The following is a 24627-nucleotide window of genomic DNA, read 5'->3' as shown; positions in this document are numbered from 1 at the left end:
CTAATTCACAAAACTCAAAAGAGCAAAGACATTTTTTCAATGAGCAAATAAGACATAATAGAATAAAATAAGGAACTATTTAAAAATGTTTGTCTCTAGCAGACTTGAAGGTAGAGAATCTGTTGTTTTTTACTGAAAGTCGTTTTGATTTTATTTAGCATGTTCAATGCTCAATTTGTTTTTTTGTTTGTTTTCAAATATTGTAACAATTTATTTTGTAATTAAAAATTTTTTTAATGTTTATGTATTTTTGAGAGAGAGACAAAGAGAGAGACAATGGGAGAGAGATGGAGCATGAGTGGGAGAGGGTCAGAGAGGGAGACACAGAATCTGAAGCAGTCTCCAGGCTCTGGGCTGTCAGCACAGAGGCAGACATGGGGCTCAAACTCATGAGCCATGAGATCATGACAGAAGCCAAAGCTTGACACTTTAACTGACTGAGCTACCCAAATGCCCCAATATTGTAACAATTTCAATAACCTTTTAAGAAAATATCCTATCTCTCATGAAATACCTGAATTTAAATGGATGAGTATATATAAGGTTAGTGTGAAGTTCATAAAAATGCCTAGCTCTGTGACTATCATTAGGTAAGCTAGGATATATGGTTCTTAATTTTATAATCAAAACAACAAAAAAGTTAAATCTCAATTTTCTATTGTGCTATAAAGTTTTCAGTGTTATATGCAGCCACAATTCAGATTCTGTGAATCATTCAATTATGCAAAAGAGATTTTGTAGTTAATTCTAAAAAACCCACTTTCCATATTTTGAAGCTAATTTATAATCAGTACCTCTATCTTAATAAGATATTTGAATAAGAGAATAGTATTTTTCTACAAAAATAATCATATAGCACCAGAAATATGGATTTAAGAAGAGAAAAATAAATGCAAAGAAAAATACATTTCATTAGGAAAAGTTAAAAGCTAATGAATTGTGATATATCCTTATCAATCTCTTATAAATTTGAAAAAATATATATATCTGTTTGTTTATAAATAAACTGAGAGCTTGAAGGTGGCATTTCTATTCAACTCAGTTATAGATACACTAGCTAATATGCCAAAGAGAGCATGATTTCCATTTCACAAAAGAAGATTGCTTCCTTTAACTGTGAAAAAATGTTTTATTGAGTCTCTGTGCATCTCTTTCCTGCTATTATTTTAGAAACAAGGGATTTTCAGAGAAAAGCTGGAAGTGATGTTCTCTAAAATTACCTATTTTGGTGTATGGTTTATGTATCTACAGATCAAACCAGCTGGGTCACAATTACACAGTGCTTACATCTACTCACTTCTGTAATCCCTATAGCAACATGAGTCAGGCACTGTTCTTTTTTTTTTTTTTTTTCTTTACTAATATAAGCTTTTATTTTATTTTATTTTATTTTATTTTATTTTATTTTATTTTTATTTTATTATTATTTTTTTTCCAATATATGAAGTTTATTGTCAAATTGGTTTCCATACAACACCCAGTGCTCATCCCAAAAGGTGCCCTCCTCGATACCCATCACCCACCTTCCCCTCCCTCCCACCCCCCATCAACCCTCAGTTTGTTCTCAGTTTAAAGAGTCTCTTCTGCTTTGGCTCTCTTCCACTCTAACCTCTTTTTTTTTTTCTTCCCCTCCCCCATGGGTTTCTGTTAAGTTTCTCAGGATCCACATAACAGTGAAAATATATGGTATCTGTCTTTCTCTGTATGGCTTATTTCACTTAGCATTGCACTCTCCAGTTCCATCCATGTTGCTACAAAGGGCCATATTTCATTCTTTCTGATTGCCATGTAGTACTCCATTGTGTATATAAACCACAATTTTTTTAATCCATTGATCAGTTGATGGACATTTAGGCTCTTTGCATAATTTGGCTATTGTTGAGAGTGCTGCTATAAACATTGGGGTACAAGTGCCCCTATGCATCAGTACTCCTGTATCTCTTGGGTAAATTCCTAGCAGTGCTACTGCTGGGTCATAGGGTAGGTCTATTTTTAATTTTCTGAGGAACCTCCACACTGTTTTCCAGAGTGGCCGCACCAATTTGCATTCCCACCAACAGTGCAAGAGGGTTCCCGTTTCTCCACATCCTTGCCAGTATCTATAGTCTCCTGATTTGTTCATTTTGGCCCCTCTGACTGGCGTGAGGTGATACCTGAGTGTGGTTTTGATTTGTATTTCCCTGATGAGGAGTGACGTTAGGCATCTTTTCATGTGCCTGTTGGCCATCCAGATGTCTTCTTTAGAGAAGTGTCTATTCATGTTTTCTGCCCATTTCTTCACTGGGTTATTTGTTTCTCGGGTGTGGAGTTTGGTGAGCTCTTTATAGATTTTGGATACTAGCCCTTTGTCCGATATGTCATTTGCAAATATCTTTTCCCATTCTGTTGGTTGACTTTTAGTTTTGTTGGTTGTTTCCTTTGCTGTGCAGAAGCTTTGTATCTTCATGAAGTCCCAGTAGTTCATTTTTGCTTTTAATTCCCTTGCCTTTGGGGATGTGTCAAATAAGAAATTGCTAGGGCTGAGGTCAGAGAGGTCTTTTCCTGCTTTCTCCTCTAGGGTTTTGACGGTTTCCTGTCTCACATTCAGGTCCTTTATCCATTTTGAGTTTATTTTTGTGAATGGGTGTGAGAAAGTGGTCTAGTTTCAACCTTCTGCATGTTGCTGTCCAGTTCTCCCAGCACCATTTGTTAAAGAGACTTTCTTCCAAAGGATGTTCTTTCCTGCTTTGTCAAAGATGAGTTGGCCATATGTTTGTGGGTCTAGTTCTGGGGTTTCTATTCTATTCCATTGGTCTATGTATCTGTTTTTGTGCCAATACCATGCTGTCTTGATGATTACAACTTTGTAGTAGAGGCTAAAGTCTGGGATTGTGATGCCTCCTGCTTTGGTCTTCTTCTTCAAAATTACTTTGGCTATTCGGGGCCTTTTGTGGTTCCATATGAATTTTAGGATTGCTTGTTCTAGTTTCGAGAAGAATGCTGGTGCAATTTTGATTGGGATTGCATTGAATGTGTAGATAGCTTTGGGTAGTATTGACATTTTGACAATATTTATGCTTCCAATCCATGAGCAGGGAATGTCTTTCCATTTCTTTAAATCTTCTTCACTTTCCTTCATAAGCTTTCTATAGTTTTCAGCATACAGATCTTTTACATCTTTGGTTAGATTTATCCCTAGGTATTTTATACTTCTTGGTGCAATTGTGAATGGGATCAGTTTCTTTCTTTGTCTTTCTGTTGCTTCATTTTTAGTGTATAAGAATGCAACTGATTTCTGTACATTGATTTTGTATCCTGCAACTTTGCTGAATTCATGTATCAGTTCTAGCAGACTTCTGGTGGAGTCGATCGGATTTTCCATGTATAATATCATGTCATCTGCAAAAAGGGAAAGCTTGACTTCATCTTTGCCAATTTTGATGCCTTTGATTTCCTTTGGTTGTCTGATTGCTGATGCTAGAACTTCCAACACTATGTTAAACAACAGCGGTGAGAGTGGACATCCCTGTCGTGTTCCTGATCTCAGGGAAAAAGCTCTCAGTTTTTCCCCATTGAGGATGATGTTAGCTGTGGGCTTTTCATAAATGACTTTTATGATCTTTAAGTACGTTCCTTCTATCCCGACTTTCTCGAGGGTTTTTATTAAGAAACGTTGCTGAATTTTGTCAAAGGCCTTTTCTGCATTCATTGACGGGATCATATGGTTCTTCTCTTTTTTTGTTGTTAATGTGATGTATCACATTGATTGATTTGTGAATATTGAACCAGCCCTGCATCCCAGGAATGAATCCACCTTGATCATGGTGAACAATTCTTTTTATATGCTGTTGAATTCGATTTGCTAGTATCTTATTGAGAATTTTGCATCCATATTCATCAGGGATATTGGCCTGTAGTTCTCTTTTTTTATTGGGTCTCTGTCTGGTTTGGGAATCAAACTAATGCTGGCTTCATAGAATGAGTCTGGAAGTTTTCCTTCCCTTTCTATTTTTTGGAATACCTTGAGAAGGATAGGTATTATCTCTGCTTTAAATGTCTGGTAGAACTCTCCTGGGAAGCCATCTGGTCCTGGACTCTGATTTGTTGGGAGATTTTTGATGACTGATTCAATTTCTTCGCTGGTATGGGTCTGTTCAAGCTTTCTATTTCCTCCTGATTGAGTTTTGGAAGCGTGTGGGTGTTTAGGAATTTGTCCATTTCTTCCAGGTTGTCCAGTTTGTTGGCATATAATTTTTCATAGTAATCCATGATAATTGCTTGTATCTCTGACGGACTGGTTGTAATAATTCCATTTTCATTCATGATTTTATCTATTTGGGTCATCTCCCTTTTCTTTTTGAGAAGCCTGGCTAGAGGTTTCTCAATTTTGTTTATTTCTTCAAAAAACCAACTCTTGGTTTCGTTGATCTGCTCTACAGTTTTTTTTAGATTCTACATTGTTTATTTCTGCTCTGATCTTTATTATTTCTCTTCTTCTGCTGGGTTTAGGCTGTCTTTGCTGTCCTGCTTCTATTTCCTTTAGGTGTGCTGTTAGATTTTATATTTGGGATTTTTCTTGTTTCTTGAGATAGGCCTGGATGGCAATGTATTTTCCTCTCAGGACTGCCTTCGCTGCATCCCAAGGCGTTTGGATTGTTGTATTTTCATTTTTGTTTGTTTCCATATAGTTTTTAATTCCTTCTCTAACTGCCTGGTTGACCAATTCATTCTTTAGTAGGGTCTTCTTTAACCTCCACATTTTTGGAGGTTTTCCAGACTTTTTCCTGTGGTTGATTTCAAGCTTCATAGCATTGTGGTCTGAAAGTATGCATAGTATGATTTCAATTCTTGTATACTTATGAAGGGTTGTTTTGTGACCCAGTATGTGATCTTTCTTTGAGAATGTTCCATGTGCCCTCGAGAAGAAAGTATATTCTGTTGCTTTGGGATGCAGAGTTCTAAATATATCTGTCAAGTCCATCTGATCCAGTGTCTCATTCAGGGCCCTTGTTTCTTTATTGACTGTGTGTCTAGATAATCTATCCATTTCTGTAAGTGGAGTGTTAAAGTCCCCTGCAATTACCACATTCTTATCAATAAGGTTGCTTATGTTTGTGAGTAATTGTTTTATATATTTGGGGGCTCCTGTATTCGGCGCATAGACATTTATAATTGTTAGCTGTTCCTCATGGATAGACCCTGTGATTATTATATAATGCCCTTCTTCATCTCTTGTTACAGCCTTTAATTTAAAGTCTAGTTTGTCTGATATAAGTATGGCTACTCCAGCTTTCTTTTGACTTCCAGTAGCATGATAAATAGTTCTCCATCCCCTCACTTTCAATCTAAAGGTGTCTTCAGTTCTAAAATGAGTCTCTTGTAGACAGCAAATAGATGGGTCTTGTTTTTTTTAACCATTCTGATACCCTATGTCTTTTGGTTGGCACATTTAGTCCATTTACATTCAGTGTTATTATAGAAAGATATGGGTTTAGAGTCATTGTGATGTATGTAGGTTTCATGCTTGTAGCGATGTCTCTGGTACTTTGTCTCACAGGATCCCCCTTAGGATCTCTTCTAGGGCTGGTTTAGTGGTGACGAATTCCTTCAGTTTTTGTTTGTTTGGGAAGACCTTTATCTCTCCTTCTATTCTAAATGACAGACTTGTTGGATAAAGGATTCTCGGCTGCATATTTTTTTCTGTTCATCACATTGAAGATCTCCTGCCATTCCTTTCTGGCCTGCCATGTTTCAGAAGAGAGATCGGTCACGAGTCTTATAGGTCTCCATTTATAAGTTAGGGCACGTTTATCTCTAGCTGCTTTCAGAATTTTCTCTTTATCCTTGTATTTTGTCAGTTTCACTATGATATGTCATGCAGAAGATTGATTCAAGTTATGTCTGAAGGGAGTTCTCTGTGCCTCTTGGATTTCAATGCCTTTTTCCTTCCCCAGATCCGGGAAGTTCTCAGCTATTATTTCTTCAAGTACAGCTTCAGCACCTTTCCCTCTCTCTTCCTCCTCTGGGATACCAATTATGCATAGATTATTTCTCTTTAGTACATCACTTAGTTCTCTAATTTTCCCCTCATACTCCTGGATTTTTTTAATCTTTTTCTCAGCTTCTTTTTCCATAATTTTATCTTCTAGTTCACCTATTCTCTCCTCTGCCTCTTCAATCCAAGCCGTGGTTGTCTCCATTTTATTTTGCAGCTCATTTATAGCATTTTCAGCTCCTCCTGGCTGTTCCTTCGTCCCTTGATCTCTGTAGCAATAGATTCTCTGCTGTCTTTTATACTGTTTTCAAGCCCAACGATTAATTTTATGACTATTATTCTAAATTCACTTTCTGTTATATTGTTTAAATCATTTTTGATCAGTTCGTTAGCTGTCGTTATTTCCTGGACCTTTTTTTGAGGGGAATTCTTCCGTTTCGTCATTTTGGATAGTCCCTGGAGTGGTGCAGACCTGATGTCTGCCCCCAGCCCACCGCTGGGGCCACAGTCAGATGGTGTGTGCCTTCTCTTTCCCTCTCCTAGGGGCGGGATTCACTGTGGGGTGGCGTGGCCTATATGGGCTACTTGCACACTGCCAGGCTTGTGGTGTTGGGGATCTGGCGTATTAGCTGGGGTGGATGGGCAAGGTGCACGGGGCAGGAGGGGCAGGCTCAGCTCACTTTTCCTTCCAAGATCCACTTCGGGATGGACCCTGCGGCACCAGGAGGGAGTCAGAGCTGCCGGAGGGATGGATCCACAGAAGGACAGCGTTGGGTGTTTGCCTGGTGCAAGCAAGTTCTCTAGCAGGAACTGGTTCCCTTTGGGATTTTGGCTGGGGGATGGGCGAGGCAGATGGAGCAGGCGAGTGCCTGTGTTTACCCACCAAGCTGCGCTCTGTCGTCCGGGGCTCAACAACTCTCCCTCCCGTTGTCCTCCAGCCCTCCCATTCTCCGAGCAGAGCTGTTAGCTTATTACCTTCCTGATATCAAGTCCGGCTTGCTGTCGGAATAGTCCGGCCCCTACGCTTTTGCAAGCCAGACTTGGGGGCTCTGCTTGGCTGGCAGCCGCCCCTCCGTGCCAGCTCCCTCCTGCCAGTCTGTGTAGCACACACCGCTTCTCCGCCCTTCCTACCCTCTTCCGTGGGCCTCTGGTCTGCGCTTGGGTCCAGAGACTCCGTTCTGCTAGTCTTCTGGAGGTTTTCTGGGTTATTTAGGCAGGTGTAGGTGGAATCTAAGTGATCAGCAGGACACATGGTGAGCCCAGCGTCCTTCTACGCCGCCATCTTCCAGGATCCCCCCCTCCACCCAGGCAGGCACTGTTCTTATTTCTATCTTGAAGGTGTGAGATTTAGATGAATAGAGGTTATATAAACTTGCTTATTATATCTCTCATCTGGTAAGTGACAGCTGTAATTCAAATCCAAGCAACCTGCTGTAAGATTTCTTATTCCTTATAACTAATTCATTTTAATAAGATCTCTCACTCTGTAGAATTACCTCATATATTTCTGGTTATTTGTGCCCATAGAATAATTCATTTGATTATTAAAAGAAATGTGGCTTTCCCTTCATCTCCTGTTCTGGATCTATTAAAATGTTGGCTGTTGTAATGTCTCCTGCCAAGGATTTAGGGTCTCTAAAATCTCTGTGAAGGAGCCTTTTCAAAGTTCACTCCAAAAAGCTAAGTCAGGAGTTCCAAAACAAAATCAGTCTGGGTTCCCTATAATCATACTACTAATCCATTTAGCTATCTGTCCATTCATTTGTGTGTATCAGTCAGGGTGTCGTTAAGAAGATTTGAAAGCAAGTGAAATAGAATACAGAAACTTAGTCTCAAAGTCAAAGCTGGAAGAAAATAAATGCAGTGGGTTTATAAAATAAATTCAGGAATATGGCTAAAAATGCCATATCTTAAGGATTTTAGGTTGTCTACAAACTTGATCCTAGTATTTCTAGCACACCGTACAGAAGAAAAGCTGGCCAGTTACACCATTTAGCAGTGCTCATTATATAACCATGCATTATTGATTCAAGAGAAGGAGTAATTATTCTTGAGACTAATGCCAGAAGGAAATGTCACTAGAGGGTCCTCTTAAAGAGGATGTGGGTAACTTTTCTAAGGTGTCCTTCAAGTGACATAAGATGAGTTTCATATAGCTGTTTCTTGAAATTTCCATCAATAAAATCTGTTTTTACATACATTAAAGTTCCAACATATAAAAATAATTACATAGGAATTTAGTACATGTTTCTTCTTAATTATATTTAGAAATAGATTATGGGATATCTAAGGCACAGGCTAATTTAGATCTTCCCTAAAAAGGTGTTTTTTCCTCCAGTCCAATTTTTGGTAAATGTTGAATAGAAATAAGGTTTAGATTAGATTAATATACACTGGGGAGGCTGAAATGTTGCTTTTATAAAAACAAAACTCCATGCTTCAGCAAATAATTGAGTTATTTACACCGGTATTCAGGACAGGGTTATGTAATTTTGTGGAAATTGAAGAGCCTATTGTCAAAGCAAAAGTTTCACCAAATTTAAACAAGCAAGAAAAACTTTATTCATGGCTACTGCAATAGAGAAGAGAGGCCAGAACTCAGATTGAGCTTGACTACAACTGTCACAAAGGATAAGAGAGTTTTTAAGATCTCTCACCTATGATCATAAGCTATATGTACTTGCTAGTTGGCCTTACACAAAAGAAAAGTAAACTTTCCCAATCTTCAAGATAGGAGGCAGTTTTATGTCTTGGATGAAGTGCTCTAAGAAAAGGGAGGAGAGGGTCCTCTGTGGTTAAGCCACTTGGAGTCTGTAGAGGAATGGAGTAAGCAAGAAGGCAAGAAGACTGTCTAAACTTTGCTCAAACCAAGGGAAATCTGAAGGCTGTATCGGCCTTATTAAAGTCTTGTGATGATAAGTGTATGAAAATTCCTACAACCCTGGAGCTCCCAAAGAGTGAAGGAACTAATAAAATATTAATTTATATTGTTAATATGACACTCTTCTTGCATTGTGGTAAAGTCTGAGAAACATGGGTCTGTCTCATCTCCACACTTACTGAACAAGATCACCCATGTCTTTCCTCTGGTTGTGATTCATAAATATGTCTCTGAGTGGTCTGATCCCAGTAATCTCTGATCAAACTGAATGCTTGCTGCTACCAGCCTATATTTCTAAAAGACAAATTCGATGGAATACCTTACAATTTCACCCTCCAACTGATCCCTGCCCCTCATCCATATTTTGAAGCTCGTCATTAAAGCAGTCCTAACTCATGAAGACAGGGGATTTATCACAAGTGTTTGACAGGATACCTACCAGTAAGACTTTTTTCTCCCAAATTTGACACTTTAAACTTAAAATTCATGCAAATCTTGAATTATACACCCTATTTAATCCCTGTGAAGATATAGATCATTTTATAGCATAGTACATATAAATTTGTATGGAACTTGACAAGATGATGCTTCAGTTACTCTTGTGAATTTCCCTAAGCCTTATATACACCCCCCTAAAGTATAGTGTCCGAGCCTGAGAAATACAGACTTAGAGAATAAAGTAAAAAGGTCTCATTATAGTCTACAGAAATATCAAAACCTGTACCTAGCCTACCTTCCAGGTAGTATCTTTCTTATCCTGCCCTTTTCTCATGCATTCTCTGCTCCAAGCAATATCAACAGGTTTTTAATGCCTGTGATTTTTCCTGGTTCCTTTTTAAAACTTTGATCAAAAGTCATCTCAGGGAGCCTCTGCCTGTCTTTTCCAGGTACAGGTAGTCATTTCCACCTTTATATTATTTACACCTTTCCTTGTAGGCAGTTACTTATGGATCTGTCTTCCTTAAAAATGTAGGCTTATAAAAAGATTTAAAAGTATGTTTATAAATATCCATTCTGGCATCTCTGACACTTCAAATAGCTACTGACACGTATCGGTGCTCAAAACTATTTGTTAAATGGATGAAAAATTAACAGTGACTGAATGCAAATAAATGGCAATGGTATTGTAACTCTAAAGGACAGATAATCATTACCAATCCTGTTTAGGACAACTCGTTAACAAAACACTAAAATTCCAAGTGATATAATGAATATCATAAAGTTTGTCAAAAACAAAATTTATGATTGACTCTCTTCAATTTCTGATCATGTTCCACATGATTTATCAACAAGAAGCTGCATTTAAGGTGTGCATGTATACTACTTTAGAGCTTTCATTGCCAAAATGTAGATAGAATTTAAATGACATTTCTAATTTGATTCAATGAGCAGCAATAAAGTCTCCTCTTGTTTGACAAATTATTAAGCATAACCAATTTGAATACATTCAATAAAGTAGTATTCGTGCATCCTTTTAGTTTGTGAGTTTTAGGATACACAAATTGAATAATCAAGCATTCTATTTATTCTATTCTATTTATTTTATTAGAGAGAGAGAGAGAAAGAGCATGATCCAAGTAGGGGGGCAGAGGGAGAGAGAGAAAATCTTAAGCTGGCTGCATGCTGAGTGCAGAGCCGGATGAGCCTGATCCCATGCCCTGTGATCATGACCTGAGCGGAAATTAAGAGCTAGGTGCTCAACCAACTGAGCCCACCCAGGAGTCCCACTATATATTATTTTAAAATACATTTTAGATATTAATTTCTAAATAATATTCATTCTTTCCTTATATATTTCCAGGTCTGTATTTCAATTCTGGTTAAAACACACACACACACACACACACTTAGTTTTCCATTTCTATGTTTAGCTAGCTTTTTATCTGTGTTTTATAATATTTTCTTCCTTCTGATTTCTTGATTTGTTTGCTCCATGTGGGCTAAATCTGACTGTGATAGGTTACTCTTCACAGAAACCATAAAACAGGAATGATCCAGTGGCCAAAAAGCAATCCTAAAAATCAGATTCCTGCTTCATACATAGTATCTCAATCATCCTATACTTTCTTTAATCTGTCTCTTCAACTTCTTCATACTCCTTATCTTTTGTGACTTGCCTAGGTAAAAATTTTTCCTATCTTCTCCTGTCTGCTGATTGTTGCTATCATTTTTTATTTATTAATTCTTTCACTTAAACATATATTTTTCTACATACCATCATCAGTTCACTTAAAACAAGTGATCAATTGATTTATAGAAAATATCAGCCATGCCACAATCTCTACATAACAGACTCTCAAGCAAAATGTCCATTCCTAACTGGAACTCTAGGGCTGAACAACTAATTAAGTGTCAGTTGACAATACCACCTGCATATCTATTAGACATCTCAAATTCAAAGTAGGCAAAACAAAACCCTCTATCTTCATCCTTCCTTATTAACTATGATAAACTGTAAAACTTACTAGTTATTTATCCTTCCGTACTTTCACTGAATTTACCAGCAAAGCCTGGCAACTTTACTTCTAAAAAATATCCCAAATCTGTCTATTTATCTCTATCTCAATTGCTAATGTCCAAGTCTATCACAATTATCTCCCTTCAAGTGAGAATACCAATCATTTTAACTGTTTTCCTTGTTCTCACCTTCACTCTACTATAGTCTGCACTCATATCCAGAGTGATTAAAAACACAGAATATAGTTATGATATGTGAATCTGATATGACAGCTTATGGGAGCACTTTAAATATAATCCAACTTCTTTACCTTCTATGCTATGGGCCCTAAACAACTTTTCAGGCCACAACTCACACTACTCCTATCTCATTAACTTAGTTTCCAGACACAATGTACTTCTTTAGATTCCTAACACACCAAACTCATTTTTTACCTGACGGTCTTGTACTAGCCGCCCTCTAAACCTACAGCATTATTCTCCTGGGGTTCATTCTCTCTTATTCAGATTTTGGTATACATGGAAACTCCTTGAAGAGGTTATCTTGACTGTACACTCTCTCACATCACTCTATTTTATTTTGCCTTGTAGAACTTACTGTATGCACACACACACATGCATGTGTATATGAGTGTGTATGTGTTTCTTATTTTTCTTATGTGGCTTTTCTCCAAATGGAAAGTTAGCTACATAAGAGCAAGGACCTTGTCTGTCCTGGGGTTAACTATTTCTCCATCAACAAAAAAATGTTTCCTACAAGTTGGACTACAGTAAATATTTTAAGTGAATTAATGATTTCCAGAAGGCAGTCCATTATTAGTATACAAAAATATATAGAAATATGACTCTCTCTCTCTCTCTCTCTCTCTCTCTCTATATATATATATATATATATATATATATATCAAGGAAAACTTTAGAATAAGAATTAACCTATTCTAAAATCAATTTTTCTTAAATTATACATAAATGACTTAATCTTCAGAAAAACTTATTAATGTTAGTATTATTAATCTACTCATTAATAATTAGTCTGGAGGCTGAAGTTGCTGTTTATCCTACTGAATTTTTGATAAGTATCAAATTCCTTTTTATGTGTATTTGGCTTTGGGTATGATTAATAATATTTTTCAGAAACTCTGAATTTGTTATAAACAAAGATCTCACTGTATAGCACGGTATGTTAGGTTTCTCCTTAAGTAGAAAAGAGGGAGTTAAGGGACTCAGTACAGCTTCAGTACTTCTGGGGATAATGTTGTATAAAGTCTGGCCAGGAAGGTAGGGGAAAGGATCCTCTAATTTCAAATCACGTCAAGACTGCAGCTCTTTCATTTACAACCCAGATCAGAGTTGATGGCCAAGAAATCTGATCCAAGGATCAATACTTCCATCACTGATGGATTTGAATGAGGTAGAGACCTATAGTAAGGGGAAATTTCTCTTCCATTCCTCATTTCCACTTAGAGGAACCTTGTCTTAAAACTCCTGGCTTCTTTATACCTTCTATTTATCCTCCCATAAATGGTTCAGTGAGTTACCTGGGTGGTGGAAAACAGAATTGGTTCAAAGATCTTAGTTTTTAAGTGTAGCTAATCTTTCAAAAGTCCAGTTTTCAGGGGAGCTGATCTCCGTCTATGACAGAGGTAGGAGGCAGCAACCAAGTACTCTCTTTTCCAGACTGGGTGCACCCGTTTGGATTCTATACGAAACTATATCCTTCCAGATATTATCATTACTAAATTTAACATTTTGATTCTCAGTTAAATGGATGTGCTATGATTATACATTAGTTAAAACTGAGGCATGAAAGAAAAATGCTGTTTCTTGGTTCAAACACTCACAGACCCAACAGCATTAAGGGTGATATATCTGTAACACTGGAAATATACTTTCCCTCTATCCCTTCTTGAGTATTATATGTAGAATTTAGGACAGGTTTTTATTACAATGCCTCTACTTAATTAATCCAATAACAACCAGAAACATAAAGTGGTTAGGACATTATTGTTTATTGGTGTTAGGGCATTTTTAAAGCCATGGAATCTTAGCTTGGGTTAATACCAAGTCTTTTTATTCTTGATCTCTCAGAAGGATCCTCATATTTATTGGACGGCTAATGAATAATCTCAATTTCTTAATAAATGTTAATACTTTTCACTGTCCAACTACAAATATTGTTATTAGAGTTAAGATGAAGTTGGTGAAATTATGTAAGTTTATTAAAGCTGTGAGACACATAAATGTTAGAAATTATCTCTGATTGTGCCTTTAGCAATTTTGAACCTATTTTCAGGTCATGAACAATTGGTAATAACAAGACCACTCTTGGTAATTATACACTTGCAGATTTCTTAATAGTCTATCAGTTGGAATAACAATATGGAAACCCATTTTCCTATAATGCTCATTCTCAGAAATGATTTTTTTTCTATATAATGAAGCAGGAGTTTATTAGGCATGTCATCAGAGTTGAAAGGAAAAGTACAACAGACCTATTTCATGGTACAGTAGACTTTATATCTGAGAACACTTCAGAAAGGAGATATTAGATTTACAGAAATAATCTTGTTTCAGTTTTTAGTCAAAATTACAACACATTCAAAAGTCTGAGTACAAATTGATTCAAGCTTGAATTCATCAGGGAAGCTATCGAAATTGGTTAGATTGTATGCTTTCAAATCAGTTCCTTTCTTAGTAGACACTTGCTAATCATACGCTAATCTCACTCCAGTGAAAGTATTTATTCATTCTCAAATAGTTACACATAGCACTATGAGGATACTAATGAGATACTGTGCATGCAACAATTGGGAGATGGACTATGTAATATCTGCTCAATCCTGGAGGAACAGCAAATGGGATGGGTCATTCAAATATAAGTCATATTTAGCACGTAGAATTATTATTCTTGAAAGGACATAACACAAAAAGTTAGTGGTCTATTGCCTAATTCTACTCTTAAGTAGTTTATGAAAATTGCCTTGTTAGAGAGAAAATGGCAATGTATTTTTCAAGAATTAAGATATCTACTTCCATTACCTTTGATCCTAATGATCTGTGTCTACTGGATTAGAGTGAAGGAGGGAAGACAAGTAGACAAGGAAAGAAAATTGAGTATATAAAATAAGTGAGAAATAAATATATATAAAGAATTCAGGTGGAAATTTCAATTTCAAGACTAACTCAAAGATCCAAGAAAATCATTTTTAGAATCAGGATCAAATACATATGTCTAAACCAAAAAGAGGATATTTTTCTATGTGGACGTATATAAGTGATCCTACCTCTACAGTCCCTGAATGATTGGTATGCAGGACAGAGATAAAGCAGGAAAATACCACCATATTTAATGAAATGTAAGATGTCACACATTACAAGATGCTCCAGAAATTGACAAACATACCATCAACTGTTGGGTATTCTCTGGTTTTAGAAATGATAGCATGTGAATAAATGAAAAAGGTGTGCTTTAGATTGCATGAAACACTGTTGCAGTCCAAAAATCAACAGTTGCTATTCTGGTTGTATCAATCAGGATCCAGAGAGAAGACAGAAAACACTTTAGTGAATTTAAAAAGGAAAAAATTTACATAAAAATTATTAACTAGTGAAAATGATTAGCTACTAAGAGGAGTAAAGAGACTTCTGAAGAATATTAGCATTAGAATATTCCTATGTTCTGGGGTGCCTGGGTGGCTCAGTTGGTTGAGCATCCAGCTTCAGCTCAGGTCATGATCTCAGGGTTGGTGAGTTCAAGCCCCATGTAGGGCTCTGTGCTGGCTACTCAGAGCCTGGAGCCTGCTTTGGATTCTGTGTCTCCATCTTTCTCTGCCCCTCCCCTGCTCACACCCTGTCTCTGTCTCTCAAAAATAAATAAACGTTACAAATTTTAAAAAAAGGAATATCCCTATGTTCTATAATATCCACTAGTGCATGATAGATGGACAGAATAGTGCAAGAAGCGTACCATAGCAGAGAGAAAACCCCTCTCTCAAACTTAACATTAAAAAAGTTATATTATTTGGCTTTGATACTTTTAGTATCTCATATTACATATTATGGAATTAGCATAGATCTAACTAATAATTTAATCATAGTTTCAGTGAGGCAGCTTAAAGAGGAAACTTAATTCTATACCATGGTAGGAAATTAACAGTATGAAGGTAGTATTAAAATTCTCCGTTTCCTGCCCATTAACTCATATTCATAAAACAAAATCATTGTATTTTAAAGCTTACTGGTAATTAGTGACACTATCTTCTACACTCTCATTGCTAACTTTTCTTACCCTGTTACAACTTCTCCTGCTGTACTGAAGAGATTAATGCCTGAGAAGTCTTTTTTCAATCCTAATTCTGTTATCTTGGATAATGCCAACATTTATTTGGACTACCCTTCCCATTATTTTGGTGCATGTCTCATTTCCTCAACATTCTATTTTCCAATGACCTTTTACATCCAATTCACATCACCTACACACTCCCAAGAATAAGCCATGGCTATTGTTCTCATCATCACACTGCTCCATCACTTAAATAAATACAGTCTTTCTGCAGATATATGGTTATTCAATTAATAATTTGTGATCTCCATCACCCATGCTTATTGCCCATTCTCAGTTTCTCCCACTACACTTTTACTTTGAACTCTAGGTCTTTGTACCTTTTTTCTTTCATTCCATAAACACATTCTCTTGCAAATATTCAATTCCTTTGTTGTTTTCTTTTGTAAAATTCACCAGGTAAAGTAAAACTTGGTCAGAGCTTCTCAGATGTGTGTCAGTGTGCAACACATGGGTTTCAGGTCAGCCTAGATATTGACCTTTAGAGCCCATGGCCAGGTGGCAGTTTTCAGATCAGCCACGTATTGTAGGCCAGCAATCTCTGGCTTCAAGGGGGCTTATCATTGTACACCATGGTCATAAAATGCTACTTATTTTTATGTGTTTTGTTGTTAAAAAAAATGTTGGTAAACACTGCTCTGAATCAATGCAGTAATCAGATTTGCTGATGCAAAACTCTGCTGAGGAATCATGTTCTCCAGTATGGGTAAAATCTCATGCTGTCATGAAATTTCTTAGATACCAGAGTATACTTCTAAATTTCTCTATACTCCTTTAACCTTTAATCTTGCTAACATAACACCCTTTCAAGAGATGAACTAACTCTTTACTCCTTAGAAAGAACAGCAATCAAAGAGCTCCATAAAATTCAAGACTTTTAATCTTCACATTTTACCACATTTGCTCCTTTTGCCCACCACATACTCATTCTTCTCTACCATCCACCCTGGAAGGGGATATTATGTATTATCACATCTACACATGTGCTGGTTAGCCTTTCCCATGGTTTTGTGGGCCCTTCCTCTATTACTTCTTCTCTTACCTCATGAATCTTCAAAATGTCCCTTTTCACTGTTTTCTCTTCTCAGCATTTAAAAATATTCTGCCTCAAAGAAAATAAAACAAAAGAGAAAACTACACTGTTCATTATCTTCTTTATTTTTTTCTTTCCCTCCCTTTGTTGCCAAGATTTTTCTCTTATTTTAGGTGCACTCTTCCAAAATAAGTGCAATTATTTAAGTTTCTCACTGTTTCTCTCCTTTGCTTAATGTGGTCTCCTGATGTAGTTCCTCTTTCTCTACTCCCATATTAAACAGTGATAAGTGATTCTAGAGATAAAAAATGGTGTTAATACTTAAGCTACCAAATAAGAATCTGAATTTTCAGCCTATTCGGTATCAGAAAATTTTTTTGGAAAATTCACATAAATTTAAAAATATATGAACATACTTATAAATAAACAGAATATGAGTAGTCTGTTTTAGGAATGGGATTTTGGAGAAATTATGATAATATTGGGATAGTTTTTAAAGTTCTCTGAATATCTGCCTAAAATCAGACCACAATTAGATAATGTAACAAAAACCCATGCACACCATTTAAAACACAATTTAGTGACATGGTATTCCCATGAACATGCACACACAATACCAATAGCAACTAATAAATATATTCACAAGAACTACAAACTATGTGCCAAGTGGATATATTCCAGTGATAGCCATAGCAAATAGTAGGGCATCTTACAGACCCAAAGATAAGAGAATCAAAACAGCTATCTTGTATTCACTGGAAAGTACAGGAAATCAACTTGGAAACAGTAGTGAGGCTTAGAACTGTTTATCTATTCTCATAATGGGCAAATGCAAAGAACAGTAAAAATGCCTTCGGAGAAACGTAGCTACATAAATTCACAAAACTGCCACACCCGCCTTTCTAAACAGGGTCCCACTCTGGGGAGAAATTGTTCAAAATGGAATAGAAATTAAGTAGGATAGGGAGAACAGAGGTGAAGGAGAGAGATCAGACATATTTGGGGGAGAGGGACAGACCTAGGGCATCTCAGCAGGCAAGCCATTATACACTAAAACAATAGACAAACAGATGAAAACAACGGGAAGGGAGCTCTGTGAGGTAAAGAAAGCTACCCTGACTTATTTGTCTTTCTCAATGTCCAAGTAGACTATTAACACATGAAAATAAGTAACAGAAAGTATCAAGGCTAACTTCAATACAAAGTTATTAAAAGAAAAAGAAATAATATCATTATGGACAGTGAAAGTTTCTGAAATAATGAAAGCAAATGACAAAGACATTGTCAAAAAATCAGATCAAATATGCAACGTATTACTTCAAAATGAGCTAAAAGACATTAAGAAAATAGCATAAGCTATGAGTGAACAGCATACACAGAAATTAGAAAAACTCAGTAATGAGGTCACAGAACTCAGAAAAGAATCAACAAAGTAAAACATTTCCAAAAAGAACATAAAAAGAATGAACACAGCAGATAATTACTTATAATTAGAAGATGGAAAAAAAATAAAACAGAAATGAAGAAAAAAATATAAGGGATTTGAGAGAAACAGACAAATATTGAAACCAGGCAAAGATTCAATGTATGAATTAAGGATTTCCTGAAAAATAAAAACAAAATTAAAGAAAACAAACAAACATCAAAAACATAATTCAAGAACACTTCATTCTAGTAAAATTACTGCAATTTAAAGGAAAATGCAACTTTTGGTCATAAAGAGGGGGAAAACAGCAGCAAGTAACTTCTAATGGAAAAAACAGATTAACATCAAACTTTTCAACAGCAACATTATGCCACGAGAAAATAAAATATTTAGATACTCAGGAAAATTTACAATATGTAAGAAAGAATGAAAGAAAATGGGAACAAGGGATTTTATATCAAGCAAATGTACTCTCAAGTATAAAAGGCACAGATCTATGATTATCAATACACAGAATTTAAGGAAAATTATTCCCATGAGCCCTCTCTGAGGAATCCCCTAAAGTCTAAGCTTTAGGCACCAAAATAATTGGAGAGACACCAACACAAGAATAGGTGTCAAGCATTATACATCTATATACTTGTAGGAATAAACTAAATGAAGGATAAAAAGGAAAGTGCATTGTACATATTGCCAGTAGATTCAAAATACAGAGATATAGTATAAAAAAATTAGAGGGAAATTAAGAGAGTTCATGAACAAAAATTAAAATATTATCCATAATTATGTTGACATCTTCCATTAGTATTTTTGTTCTATTATTTTATGTTTATACTGCAGTACAAAGTAAATGAGTAATAATGGGATATTCTGATTTAGTCACCCTTTGTATTCTTGAGACTAGGATTTTAAGTATGAAGGAGAGAATATACAGATATTATACAGGATATGTTAAGTATAATAGTCTATAATTCTAAATTTGAATTGGTAGTCCCAGGAAGAGTAAAGAAATTGAATTCTGCCAGACACTTAAAAAACATATTTTAAAAATAGGCACAACTAAACAATGGCATCTAGAAAAAACAGGAAATAAAAAAAGCACAAAAGTGAGTCTGTCTGTAATGGTTTCAAGAGTGGTTGCTTTTGAAGGGAGGGGTTCACATTGACACTAGAGGGTCTTCAAGGGTATCTAGTAAAGTTCAGTTTTTCTACCTGGGTGGTGGTTATAAGGGTATGTTACCTAGTTCACCTTAGAATAGCTTACTATGATATGTATTTATTTTGTATGATTTAATGTTTTTAATAATAAAAACTGAAAATAAACTGTTAAAATTGTTTTTCAACTTTGAAAAACAAACAAAAATGAGAAGTATACAATTCCCTTTGAGACTGCAATATGTTGATCCCATGGCAAAAACTGGTTCCAAACTGCAATTATTCATTTCTTTAGCTCCTGTTTTTCAGTCCATATAGGAGTCTCAGGATCCTAGCAGGTGTAGCACTAAGGTTTTTTTCACTGGTTGTATTGCATCTCAAAAACTATCTTCCTGTGTGAATTTCACACGATTTTGCCCTTGGTAGTACCTGATCAAGGCCACGTCTACTCAAGACTTTGGCAAGACCTAGGAGAGACTATGTGGAAAAACCTTATTAAATACAAACACCTGTTAGGGACTACTAGAAAGGAAATGTTTAGTAATTTTACAAACGTTGTGTGGTGAAATTCATTCTCAAGATACATTTCAACCAGGAACTTACACTTCACTTCCCCTTTGCAGTAGTGAGAAGGTGAGTACAACATGGTAGAAAAGCAGTATTCTAATTTTTTTTTTCAACGTTTATTTATTTTTGGGACAGAGAGAGACAGAGCATGAATGGGGGAGGGGCAGAGAGAGAGGGAGACACAGAATCGGAAGCAGGCTCCAGGCTCTGAGCCATCAGCCCAGAGCCTGATGCGGGGCTCGAACTCACAGACCGCGAGATCGTGACCTGGCTGAAGTCGGACGCTTAACCGACTGCGCCACCCAGGCGCCCCGAAAAGCAGTATTCTAAAGACAAACTAGAGTGTCAGATCAGAGCAGTTAACAGTACCAAAAAAGAAGCTGATTTGCAGAAGTGAGTAGCCACTGGAGAAGGTTTTAAATGAGAAGATTTTTAGGAATGTAATTCACTGCCAAGCCAGATAAAGATATGCCTTTGTTTCAAGAGAAAAAAAAAAAAATGACCGGGTACACCGATGCGTGCTTCACCAAAGCATGTGAAAGCAAAAGAAATATTCACACAAGATTACTCTAATAAGTAAGACATATTGGCTAAGAGTTTCAGTATCTTCTTATAGAAGGACAAGTTGAAGCAGTATTAAAATCACATGATATAATGCAAGTATTCATTGTGTATAATTATACTAAAATTACTGCCTAATAAAATATATATAATTTTCATTTCATGTTGTGGGTTCTCATCCAATCTTCTTGTTATCTTCAGTATGTTTGTAGGAGGACTTAGAAGCTGTGAACATGAGTTCTTAGTCACTGTTTTGAATATTCTTGTCCCTTTTACACTATGTTTGTATCCCACGAGAAGTTTGGGTACTTTTGTTTAAAACCAAGGGCTTAATAATCTACCCACTTTTATGATTCACTGATTCTATGGGTTAGCAAAAACACTGCCTACATACACTCACAATATAAAAAAATTTAATAATACCAATAGCTTAAAAAAATTCTTCACATTGTGAGAGCAGTAAATATTGTTAGAGGATGGGAACACTTATATAAATATTCAAGCTTTGTCTGTATATTGTAACTACCTTTAAACAATTAAACACAATACAGATTAGTTAATAATTTATGAGTTTTTTTTATAGTCTTAGCTTTACTGAAAACTTTTTATGAGAAAAAGAGACATTTATTAATAATCCCTGAGGAAATTCAGGTTAATTCATGTTTAGATGAAATCAAATTATACTATTAAGTGTATGCAGTGCATTTTCTAAATACTATTGATAAGTTTGTTTTGATTCAAAAATTTCTTAGGATACTATCTGTATAGAACTTTAGTTCCCACATTTATGATATATACTTTTAAAAAGATTTTATTTAAATTTCAATTAGTGAACATACAGTGTAAGATTAGTGCACAATATAGTGATTCAACAATTCCATACAACACCTGGTTCTCATCACAAGTGCCCTCCATAATCTCCACTACCTATTTAACCCATCTCCCCACCACCTCCCCTCTGAAAACCATCAGTTTGTTCTCTACAGTTAAGGGTCTGTTTCCTGGTTTTGTTCTATCTCTTTTTCTTCACTTTGCTCATTTGTTTTGATTCTTAAGTTCCACATATGAATGAAATGATATGGTATTTGTCTTTCCTTGACTGACTTATCTCGCTTAGCATAATACTCTCTAGCTCCATCCATGTCTGTGCAAATGGCAATATCTCATTCTTTCTTATGACTAATATTTCATTGTGTGTGTGTGTGTGTGTGTGTATATATATATATATATATATATATATATATATGCATATGTATATGTATACGTGTATGCATATATGCCACATCCTCATCCATTCATCAGTCGATAGACACTTGGGCTCTTTCCATAATTTGGCTATTGTGAATAATGCTGCTATAAATATCAGAGTTCATATGTCCCTTTGGGTTAATATTTTTGTATTCTTTAGATAAATACCTACTAGTGGAATTGCTGGACTGTAAGCTAGTTCTACGTTTTCCTTCCTTTTTTTCTTCTTTCTTTCTTTCTTTCTTTCTTTCTTTCTTTCTTTCTTTTCTTCCTTTCTTTTCAGTAGGCTCCATTCTTTTTTTTTTTAATTTTTTTTTAATGTTTATTTACTTTTGAGACAGAGAGAGACAGAGCATGAAAGGGGGAGGGTCAGAGAGAGAGGGAGACAGAATCTGAAACAGGCTCCAGGCTCTGAGCCATCAGCACAGAGCCCGACGTGGGGCTGGAACTCACAGACCATGAGATCATGACCTGAGCCGAAGTCGGATGCTCAACCGACTGAGCCACCCAGGCGCCCCAAGGCTCCATTCTTAGTATGGAACCCGATGTAGGGCTTGAACTCATGACCCTGAGATCAAGACCTGAGCTGAGATCAAGAGACAGACAATTAAAGGACTGAGCCACTGAGGCTGTTTTTAACTTTTTAAGGAACCACCATACTGTTTTCCAGAGTTGCTACATCAGTTTGCATTAGTAAGGTAGAATCTGAGTTTTTCAGAGTCTAATATTTCTTTTTGTTTTAATTTTTGTAATGGTTATTTATTTTGAGGGAGAGAGAGACAGAGTGTGAGCAGGGAGGGGCAGAGAGAGAGACACATACAGAATCCTAAGCAGGCTCCAGGCTGTGAGCTGTCAGCACAGAGCCCAATGCGGGGCTCAAACTCATGAACTGCAAGATCATGATCTGAGCTGAAGTTAGACACTTAACCAATTGAGCCACCCAGGTGCCCCTGGAGTCTAACATTTCAAAGGAGAATTATATAAACTCTTGGAGAACTGTTAACACACCAGATATAACCTGTAGTGAACTGAAAAATTTCATTTGAAATGAAAATTCATTTGATAGGCCTAAAATATATAAATATCTCGTTATTTATCTGGCTGGTAACTATGGTGAAACCACATACTTTGATTTTTACAGGGCTTGGAAGCACATTCATCAATGTCTACTGCAGCTTTTATCTGACAGAAAAGAAAATAAAACAGTAAATCAGTAAATCAAGTTGGATTTGAGGAAACAGAAAGTTACCTTACAGTCCAAATGACAACTACATAATATAACTGTAAGAGGTTGGTTACACCACATTTGATTTTTGTTGGACAGTTTTAAGAGTAAGGATGATAGATCATAACTGTTATTTATACAAATTAAATTCTCCAAAGAAAAATATCTATAAATATTTAAAATAAATTTGTAAATACATGTTATAACATTTTTATTATGGCATCTTAAGAAACATGTTCTTATTGCTACTTTAAAAACTAGGAAAAAATTAGCTAAAATAGGCTTGTGTTATATTTCTGTTATCTTTTGAACTATAAAGTTTAATTTTGCTTTTCTCATAAAGGTAGAATGAATAATGATGAAAAATTAATCTGAGTCAAAATTATAGATACGTCACCATAATCATATAGTTTATTTCTTACAATAAATTTGAGTGTATATTCTTATATGATGTATTCCTAAATGATATGCATAAATTCTAAAATGATAATAGGTATATATGGTATATCTCTAATATAATATGTTTATTAGTATCATTTTTCTCAGTAAGTCTCACACTAAAAAAAAAACCTCCTTTGTGTTTTCTGATTCATTCTAAATAAAAAGAACTATACAGAAGAGCTAAAATTGAATGAAAGAGTTCTGATCTTACACACAAACTTACATAGTTTTCTTAAACACAAATTATATCACACTTCAGAAGAGGACAGATCAAATCACCTTTTTCTATATAGTAAATGATTTCTTTTTAGTGATGGTAATATTATTTACCATTAATTGAATCTTTATAATGTGTGATGCATCACTCTAGTTGCTCCATATATATTCACGCTTTGTACTTCAACATGTTTGTAAATAGCTATCATCATCATAATTTTAAAGATGGAAAACCTGAGACTCAGAGAACTAAAGTTGCTCAAGTTTACATATTTATAAAGCAATAAAATTATGATTCAATTTTAGTTCTGTCCGAATCCAAAGTTTGCGGGATTTACCCTTTACACAGTTAGAGTGAATTGCTCATCTTTCTGCATTGTCCCTCTCATGTTGGTCCAGTGGAGAGAGTCTGCTGAGTACTTTGGGTATCAGGAACCTGGGAAGCGGCAGCAGAAGTGTAGAAGAGAGACAGCCGTTGGCCACATCTAAAAGGACAGGCACTCACTGAAACTAACAACCTGAAGTAGACTTCCCCAGCTGAGATACAAGTCCCAGATATTCAGAATGTTCTTTGGGGCCCCAGGTCCAAACTAGGCCATAAACTGAACTGGGAATAAAGAATCCAGAAATAAGAGGGAAGAACAGTGGTATCATCCACACTACATTGAGGTAGACACAGAGGTGAAATCGCAATAATCAATGAGTATATGAGTTACCTATGCTCACCTGCAAACACATACTGCACCAAGCACGGAAACAGCAGAGTCACACACAACTCCTCTGGAGTTCCTACACCAGGATCTACTAATATACCAGGCACTACTAGCTCTGGGTCTGAGTTTGAACAAACCTATAGGGGATTGCTAATTTTAACAATCAACTCTGAGTGGTTGTGGCCTCTGCAGAATGACATTTTCATATAAGGTCCACAATTTTAGTCAAGGAATGCACTTACAAGATAGCTGCTTGAATTAAGGTCTTTGTCACTATTAAAGAAAGACAAATAGGAAACAAAATACTGGTTGCATTAGTAATCCTACTTAACAAGCTAAGCTAATAATGCACAGAAGAAAATGCTCTAGGTTTATAATAAAATTGCAT

The 24627-nt window shown here is 35.9% G+C and overlaps 1 protein-coding gene across 1 annotated transcript in view; it reads right to left on the bottom strand.

The window, feature by feature from the left end:
- EYS (eyes shut homolog) overlaps positions 1–24627 on the bottom strand; it is a 1631667-nt gene that overhangs the window by 1249258 nt on the left and 357782 nt on the right. Inside the window, exon 11 of the mRNA XM_047102761.1 lies at positions 22776–22813. Coding sequence (XP_046958717.1) covers positions 22776–22813 — 38 coding nt within the window. The remainder of the gene's footprint in view (positions 1–22775; positions 22814–24627) is intronic.

Source organism: Lynx rufus, unplaced genomic scaffold (assembly GCF_022079265.1).
Source record: "Lynx rufus isolate CCGP_SWC_20201006 ecotype Redwood Valley unplaced genomic scaffold, mLynRuf1.p SCAF_6, whole genome shotgun sequence".
NCBI classification, from domain to species: Eukaryota; Metazoa; Chordata; class Mammalia; order Carnivora; family Felidae; genus Lynx; species Lynx rufus.
This window is presented reverse-complemented; position numbering and strand designations above follow the sequence as displayed.